Source organism: Populus euphratica, unplaced genomic scaffold (assembly GCF_000495115.2).
Source record: "Populus euphratica unplaced genomic scaffold, PopEup_1.0 scaffold27.1, whole genome shotgun sequence".
Taxonomy (NCBI): Eukaryota; Viridiplantae; Streptophyta; class Magnoliopsida; order Malpighiales; family Salicaceae; genus Populus; species Populus euphratica.
In genome coordinates this window covers 1006962-1015874 of record NW_011499899.1, presented here as the reverse complement: position 1 = coordinate 1015874, position 8913 = coordinate 1006962, and the positions used below count along the sequence as shown (strand labels likewise).

The window sequence follows — 8913 nt, the reverse complement described above, 5'->3', positions numbered from 1 at the left end:
ACTCCATCAAACTATTAGCATGTGTTATCATAAACCAACAACAATAATAAACAATTCAATTAACATTTAATTTCTAGAATTTGCAGTTTTCCAATTATTAATACAATTGATCCAATTCAAATTATTTCCATGCATTATCATAAACCATAATCAACAACCCAATTAACATTCTAACCATAAAATCACATGAACTCTAATTTTAAGAATTAGAGATTTTTCAATTATTCATATAATTGGTCCAATTCAAACTATTTCTATTCATTCTCATTACTTAATAACAATAATAAATGAAAAAAGTTAAATAAATGTATTCTTACTAGAGTTACAAATTATTGCATACTTACTTATGCTTTAAACCACGTAATGAGTTGTTCATCTTGTAATTGGAAAACATGAGCTTCAATAAGATATGGATTTTGAAATAACAAAATTAATGATGTTGTCTGTAAGAAATTTATTAAGAATTTAATTTACATGGGAATACAAGAGAAAATGATTTAAAACTATAATATTATAAAATTACTTAACTAAATAAAATGTCTCAATTCATCATACTTAAATAGTACTTAATTATGTGCTTGTGTTTTATTCGATATTTGTCAAATATCTTCTCAAAACTGTATTCTTCGACAATGGTCATCTAGGCTTAGCGAATATTAACAAATTTACACTTAAAAACATTTTACCATCATCATTATATCTTTGAATATTGTTGAAATGTTTTCTATTTTTTATAAAAATATTTTTTTAATATTATTAGATTATTCTATTATTTATTTATTAAATAGATTGGACCTGACCCATCCATCTGAGCAGGTCTTAATCGGGTTGGGCCAACTAACAACCCAATAGACCTTATCCTTTTTTTATGTTTTTGGTCTTAAGTTGGATCAAGCCCAACCATCTCGGCTGAGATGAAAAAGGTCCAGCCTAGCTCGGTTAGTCGACTGACTGCCCAATAGCCTTTCTTTTTTTTTGTGCGTGATTGAACCCGATGCAACCATATGGGCTGAGATAAAACAGGTCCAACTCGGTTGAGTTGGGTCAACTGACAACCTAATAACCTTTCCTTTTTATGTTTTTTTAGGCTAAACTCGGCCTAACCATTTAGACTAGGCTGAAACGGGTCCATCCTAAACCCACATGGTCATTGGCTTGGCCTAGTGACCATGTTCATTATTTTACCCGCTTCATACAGAATGAATTTTGCATGAAGTGGTTATAACCATGACAGGGGGGAAGAAGAAAAGGGGAGAAGAAGACTACCTAGCTTGGAAGTAGTGATTGGCTAGTGGTAGAGCTGCTAGTGGAGATGTCAATTGCTAGTGATAGGGTTACAAGGGTGTTTTTCCACTGATTATCACAACATGTGTAAGGTGGTGGTGGCTAAAGAAGCGGTGAAGGAAGAGAAGAGAGGCAATAATGGCAAAAACAAACTAGGGGGTTATTTTTTTGTCAACTTTGCAACCTAATTTTTTCATGCTCAATAACTGAAATCCACCCCTATTTATAAAAGGTGGAAAGGGGATATTTTTTCTTTATTGGAGATAAATCTTGGCTTTTAATTCAACTGAAAAAGATCTCAATCATTGGCTCAAAGATAAAATCATTAACGGAAAAAGTTGACAATTAAAGGTTGCTTGAGTTGGCTTTAGGGTGGCGTTGTAGCTACCTTAAGGGTAGTTGGTCAACGACACCTACTATAGGGTGTAGTACAATGTCAGGTTATTATGATGGTGTATGGTTTGTCCGATTTAGTATGGAGAAGTAGCATTAAATACATCTGAATAGTAACCACCCAAACAGTCTTTTCAGGCAAAAAAAAGATGATAATTAGTAACCAGATGATGCATCGTCTTTTTTTTTTTTTCAAAACAGCACCATTTTAGCGTTATGGTTTAAATTTAGGGATTTGGCCAAGTTCAATTTAGTCCTTCAATTTTTAGTTTCTTTCAATTGCGTCTCTAATTGGCATAGAACTTTTAATTTTATGTAATTTTACCCTTGTCGAACTTTAACATTAGCCCTGAATTTTAGCACCTTTTTTTATTTTGGTTCTTGGTCTTGGATTTATGCAAATTGACCCTCAATTAACCATTAAACTTTCAATTCTCTTCAATTTCACATTTGATTTCAATCAAATGGATTCTTAAAGTTCGGCGTCTTTTTCAAAAAACATCTTTAGCTGTAAATTTCTTCAATTTAGCCTCTAATTAACCCTAAACTTTGATTTTCTTGCAATTGTATCCCTGATTTCAACCAATCGATTATGTAAAAATTTAATGTTTGGTCCTCTAAAATTTTAATCTCCTCAATTAAGTTTAAATTTGGCTTTCAAACTTAATATTTCACCAATTAAGTCCCTATTAAAAGTAATTTGACCTATTTAAAGTACAATTAAGTCTTTTCACTTAATAAATCTTTTAATTTGACCCAAATTAATTTTTAAACATAATTAAACTTTTAATTTGGCCCATAATTAAACCAAATGAGCATTTTAAAAATCTAATTATGCCCCCAGGCTTAACTTTTATATAGATTTGTCTAATAATTATGTAATTTGATCTTCAATCCATATTGTTTCTCTAGTTTTAGGTATAATAGAATACAATTAGGTCCCGATTTAGTTTAAAATTACAGCTTGATTTTTCTATATGTTTGAAATCCTCCTTGACCGATTTAGATAATGATATGTTCTCTATTATGATCATGAAATTACGTTGTTCTCTATGTATGATATGGACAGCCAAGAATTACAATAGAAATGCATACGTTGCATAGACATTTATGCAGAAGAAGAAAAGTTGCACATCTTAACTTTTAGGATATGGATCAGACACCTAGAGTCATTCTTCTGGGGTAATAATTACCTTGAGAAATCTATTTCATGAGGGAAAAGAGCATTACAACAGCCTTGAGAAAATGGCAAGTGACACACTACTCACCATCAGCCCATTGCACTCCGAGTCATTGTCAATAGATTCCTTCCTTTCACTTTAATCTTTTATGAAATATTTTAAGCAAACAAATTTTAGCTCAATCTCAACTAATCTTATATGATCAATATGACAGCAGATTCCATTTGGCTGTATCTCCTTTAAGCCTTCAGCTACTTCAATAAAAACAGGATTCAGTATCATGTTGAGATGTTAAAGTCGAGTTAAAAGCTAATAACTGAAATCTTGTAAGCTAAGTCTGTGGCCACCAGGAGGTCCTTCACTTTTATAAAGAGATGGCAACAAAATCAGGATAACAACCATGGTTTTAGACAGGACAGTGTAAAGTAAATCAAGCGATGACAAATCAAGGTAAGTGGAGATTATAATCACTTTTCCATGTGCCTTCTTCCATTAAATTAAAGAAGCAACATTGCTTGAAAGGTGAAGAGACCAATTTCAGTCCATGAGACGCAGTTTCTTTCTCTGAGGCTCTCTCCTTCCTCTACAGAGTTTAACCCTCCTTTAATGGTGTAGATTATGGTATTGGTATGTGATCAGAGATTTAACCTACTAAACGAGTTAGCAGAAAAATAAGTTCTAAAGGAATAATAGAAAACATTATAATGCTTTTGCATAGCCACAAAATTAAGTATGTGTTTGGGGTAGTTTTTATGGTTATGATTTAGAAATATAAATTAAAAAAAAACTATAAATTATAGCTTTTTTTAATTAAGATTTCAAGAGAGTTTTTATAAAGACTCATGTAAAATCATGGTGTGTGTTGATTAGCCAAGCACTTTCAAAATTATTATTGGAACAAAACATAGTTTTAAACACACCGCATACCGCACTGAGCAGAAAGGCAAGAAACAGTCGAGCCACCATGGAAATACCTTTGGAAGCTTAATGTTGCCCTTTACCTTTCTAAAAATGATGGTATATTTAGTAAGCAAATTAATACACCATATAGATGTCACATGTGCCCACACTACTTATCTAGAGAGAAAAAAGAAATAAGTTCCTACTGGTAATCAAAAAAAAAAAGACATAAGACACTGTTTTGGATCCTTAGTTCCTCACGTTATAAAGTAATCAAATGTACAATAAGTTCCTACTGGTAATTGCACATCAATAAAAGCTAAAACTTAGAATCTTGTTACATATAGCTCCACCCACTAGAGAGAAACAGAATTGTGGCTTGTAATAATAGTAGTGGTCGAGGCTATAGCAGCAAGAAAATCTCTGTAATCCCCAGATGGGATTCTGTCACATATTGCATCTTTCAGTTCCATCCCATACTTTCTCTTGAAAATACTTCGTATCTCATGCAAGTCTACCTCAGCTCTGCTTATCATCACACGAGCCAAGGCACCATTGTCTGCTGTTGTCCCTTTAATACTCGTATACAGTACCTGAAACAGCGTGAGTTTTTATTCAGGGGGACTATAGAATGGCAATTGGCAAGTAATATTGAAATCTTGTCCAGAAAATGAGAAAGTAGAGGAAAATCTTGCACCAGTAATGTTTATATATTAAAAACATTAGAGAGAATAACAAATTTACCTTTGCGTAATAAGTAGGTGGATTGGACACGCATTTCATGACTACTTTAAGAGCATCTTCAAATTCCATGTACTTTGCATTTTTGAGCGACTGCAAAACAGAGTCCAAATAAAAGAACACATAAACTCAAAATATGACTGTTAAACGCAGACAATTAATTTCTTGGCCAAAGATGGTATGAAGTATAAGAAAAATCTCACCCTTTACCTTTGTGTACTCATGTCCATAAATGTGTTTATAGCTAGACAGGGTCAATTTCGTCTGTGGAATGCTCCTTTTACTCAGAATCTCAAGCACAACAGCTTCTTCAACGGCTCCCTGTGAACTCCCTTCCCCTGCTTCATATAGCCTCCTAGCATCACATTTTGCAATATGCTGGCTAACATCCTCCTGGTGTGCCATGTGTGATGTAGCCAACGCCACAAGAATCTTCAAAACCATAGCAACATATTCAACAGATATCAAGCGCGTACAGAAAATGCTATTCCTATTCTTGAATCCGGGGCTTGTTTATCATTTGATATAATCTTTAAGATTGAACAAGATTACCTTTTGGTAAGGATGGGGTGGCTCAAGATTGATAATTTCTTGGTCCAAATGCCTTCTGAATCTTGCATAATAAGCCTGTTTGATGAGAAGAATATGACTTGATTTTCGCCCGACAAAAATCTCAACAAGAACCTTGTAGTTAACATCACCTTCTCCAAAAGCTTCCCTCGCAACAATAGCATCACGTTCATGTGTGTCCATCATCCACCTATATATAGCTGCACATACTTTTGATCCGTTTTGGGATTGCATCTTTTGGAGAAGAATGACCATATCTTCTCCATACATGGCCTTGTAAGTCTCTCTAATCTGTTGCCTTTCAAGCTTGGACCTGCCAGCCAATGATCGAACCAAGTGGTTTAACCTTCCCCAAGAATCATGAATCTCTTTGCATTCATTCTCAAAGCCATGGCTAGAAGAGGTCAAGATTTTGGTACCCATAGCGGAAGCGTCAGAATTCTGGTTTCCAAGGTAAACAAAGAGACCCCCTTTTGACTTGTTTAAATGCAACCAAGGCTTGGAGGACAAGGAAGGGATCTATCTTTTCATGGTGACTGCTGTTCGGATTTGTCATTTTCTACCATGCTTTTGACAATGCCGTAAACATTGGGTTTTTTTTCTTCCATTGGTAACGTTTCTTCAATCAAAATTATTTTCTTTTTTATAACTGAGTTAAGTAGATGTAAACATTTTACTTTCTTTTTCATAACAAAAAAAAAAGAGATAAAATAATCATTATGCACACTCTATTTATCACGAGAGATCAGGGAAAAGATAGATGCAAGAAAAGAGATAGGAATGGAAATTTAGTAAAAAGGATAAGAACCCAAGAAAAGATTAGAGTAATCTCTCTAACCCTTCATCAGTTACAATTTTATTTCAATCTGAACGTATTGACTTCTATCCTTCTCATACTTGTAGTGAAAACTAGATAGATAGTGAATGATTTTTTCTCTGAGGTAATTTGTATTTTTTTCCCAAAGTCTGTATTATTTTTAAAATATTTTAATCAGAAGGTTAAATAGTCTAACAAAAGCAATTATAAATTATAACAAGGTTTCACCAGTTTAAAAGCAAACCTCAAACAGTCCATTTATGAAAGGAAAAAGAAAAAAAAAGTGCTTTTGATTGTTATTCGGGCAAAACTGAAAGGCAGGAGGGGAGTGTACTTGCATAGACAGAAACCGTAGAAGTAAAGTGGGACTGGGAAACATAAAATAAAAAATAAAGAAGAAGGATCTGTGCCTTTGAGTTGAGACTGAGGTGGAAGGGAGGAGCCTTGTTTGGACACAAGTGGATGTGTTTTTGTTTTGTAGCTCGGTGGTCATGGATTTCCTAGTGGACTATGAGTGTGAATTGGTCTCCTTTTAGTTACTTCCCTGTGTCCATTCCTCATCGCCACACCTTTCTCTCTTTGTACCAACAAAAAAAAAAAAAAGTTAACTGTGCATACGTGTGCTCTTTCTGCTGCATTTCGTATATTTCTTTTTTCTTTTTTTTTAACTTTATCCTTCTACACTATCATCATCATATCTTTTTTAATCTAAATATTTAAATCAACTTATATATATTACAACTAATTTTTAAATTTATTAAATATTTTATAAGTTCAATAAATAAATAAAACACTATAAAAATGATAAATATACACAAAAAAAATCAAACTCAAATACAAAGAAAGAGAACAAATCTTTTTTCTTACTAGGCTACAACCTCCTCGAATACACATGATCATATATATTACTTCGATTAGTGGATGAGTTCTGTAATGGGCGAGGATATATTTTTTTAATATAAAAAAATATTTAGATAGTGTTAATATTTTTAAAGAAACTAAAAAATTATAAGACTCAAATTATTGATTCGATTACATTTAATAAATTTGATTAATTTTATAATATAATTTAAAAGAACAATGACGATTAATAAACTAAACAAAACAATATTAATAATATAAATCAAATTTGTAAACAATTGTTGCACAAGTTTTACTTCTCTAAGAGAAGAAATAAAAGTTAATTATAACCTATAAGCTAGACTATGTACATAATAAACAAAAGGGAAATCTTTAATAAACAAAGCTTGGAGTCCATTCCGCTCATCTGGAGCATTTCTTGCATTATCATATCCTTGACCTTGATTATATCCTATAAGAATATCATGACAAGATATTCTAACATTGCACACTTTTTGTTTTAAAGTCAATGTCATGATATCTTTCATATGCACAAAATGGAAAAAAAATATTCCTAAATGAAACCATTTTTGTCAATGAAATGTAAGGTAATTGCCATTTGTTTCTTTTTTTTCTTTATCTCAAGCTTCATCAATAATAATATAAGACTTTGAACTCTCAATCTTATTATAAATCACTCTTTGCACGTTACTAGCAAAGATATTTAAAATCTCCTTTTAAATTCTACGAGAAATAAATTTATTATTTTGACAAGGAGTATTTTCTAAAACAAACCTGTCAAGTTTAGCATTATGACTTCCTAAAAGCTTCAAGAATTCAATAAATTATCTTGATTTTTTGAACCATGACTTTCTTTGTGGCCTCTAAAGACACATGCTTAAAAAGTTAACTATTAAATAGTATTGATTGTATCTATGAAGTGTAGGAGATTATTCTCAACTTTTTATGATGCTTGTTTATCTATCAAGGTGTGAATATATAGTGATTAATTCATTTAATATTCACAACATTTCACTATAATTCTATGTATTGAATTTTCAGTCCCAACAAAACACAAAAAATCTCATCATTTACCTTCCTCCAATTAACAAAGCCTTTAAACACGATCTTTTGATCTTAACTTTCATGTTGGCTTACCAAAAAGGTAAAAAGACAACCAAAATATAGCATTCATTACATCTAAGTATTTTAGTTAACTTTAAAATCCTTTAAACCAAGAAGCTTGAAATCAATGATGGTGATTCTCATCTTTTAGAAAAGAATATTTTGAATGCATAGATTGGAATGCATCAATTTTGAGATAAACACAATGAATTTATATTTTTTGGTTAATAGATCATGTGTTATTTGGTTAATAGAAATATCTCATATCATTGAATATATTCATGGATCACCTTCCCAAAAAATAACATTCATTTCATCATGCTAAATTATTTGACTTTTTAAAGGACATTTATTGAGTTCCTTAAATTCAAGAGGAATGAGTTGTCATGTTTGAAGTAGTAATTATAATAAATACATTGTTTTTCAAGAGATTTACATATAGTTTCTTAGAAAAGGATTTTATAGTTCTTTGTCATCGCATATCTATTTTTAAAACTTAATTCAAAACAAAAATAACCTAAAATATCATTACTATTAGTTCAAGAATTAATCTTGTAGCTTAATCAAAATCAAAATGAAACTAATACATTGAATACATGATAATTTTATATCTAATTGATATCATTAAACATTCCATTAATTAAAGCCCTGAAAAATTCAATTTTATATAATTCATAAAAATCCATCAAAGCTCCAAATGCTAAAAACAATAGTAAATATAAGATTCCAAACACCAAAATTTAGAATTCCCTTAAATTCTTGTATAGTTATGTATTTGTTAAGAAAATAGAGACAGTAGATTTCTTTACTTAGTATAAGAGAACAAATCAAAGCAATTAAGGAATAATAAACCACAATCCCTTACAATCCTTCAAGTCGCTGTCACGAGAGAAATAGAATATTGAGAAATATGATTGGTTAAGACAATCAAAGAATATCTTCTTTCTTTTTTGTTTTTATAGTTAACACTAGAGGATTTAGCTAGTTATGTTTGTTTATTTATTTAAGAATGTTTTATGGTAGGTTAGGCTACCTATTGGCTATTAATTTTTTTAAGTTAAA

At 31.4% G+C, this 8913-nt stretch overlaps 1 protein-coding gene across 1 annotated transcript; it reads right to left on the bottom strand.

Annotated features, from left to right (window-relative positions):
- Window positions 1-3995: 3995 nt before the first annotated feature.
- On the bottom strand, window positions 3996-5672 carry LOC105132544 (annexin D8-like). Its single transcript, XM_011036112.1, has 4 exons — window positions 5052-5672; window positions 4710-4931; window positions 4503-4592; window positions 3996-4351 (listed from the first exon to the last, which is right to left on the bottom strand). Exons 1-4 carry the CDS (start codon window positions 5490-5492, stop codon window positions 4115-4117), a joined length of 990 nt encoding a protein of 329 aa, XP_011034414.1. The 5' UTR covers window positions 5493-5672; the 3' UTR covers window positions 3996-4114.
- Between the last annotated feature and the right edge of the window lie 3241 nt (window positions 5673-8913).

Excerpts from the sequence above, each read along its gene's own strand:
- LOC105132544 (XM_011036112.1), bottom strand. The coding sequence starts at position 5,492 with ATGGGTACCAAAATCTTGACCTCTTCTAGCCATGGCTTTGAGAATGAA. Across the intron at positions 4,932-5,051 it reads CACCCCATCCTTACCAAAAG|ATTCTTGTGGCGTTGGCTAC; the intron begins GTAATCTTGTTC and ends ATGGTTTTGAAG. Across the intron at positions 4,352-4,502 it reads CACCTACTTATTACGCAAAG|GTACTGTATACGAGTATTAA; the intron begins GTAAATTTGTTA and ends ACGCTGTTTCAG.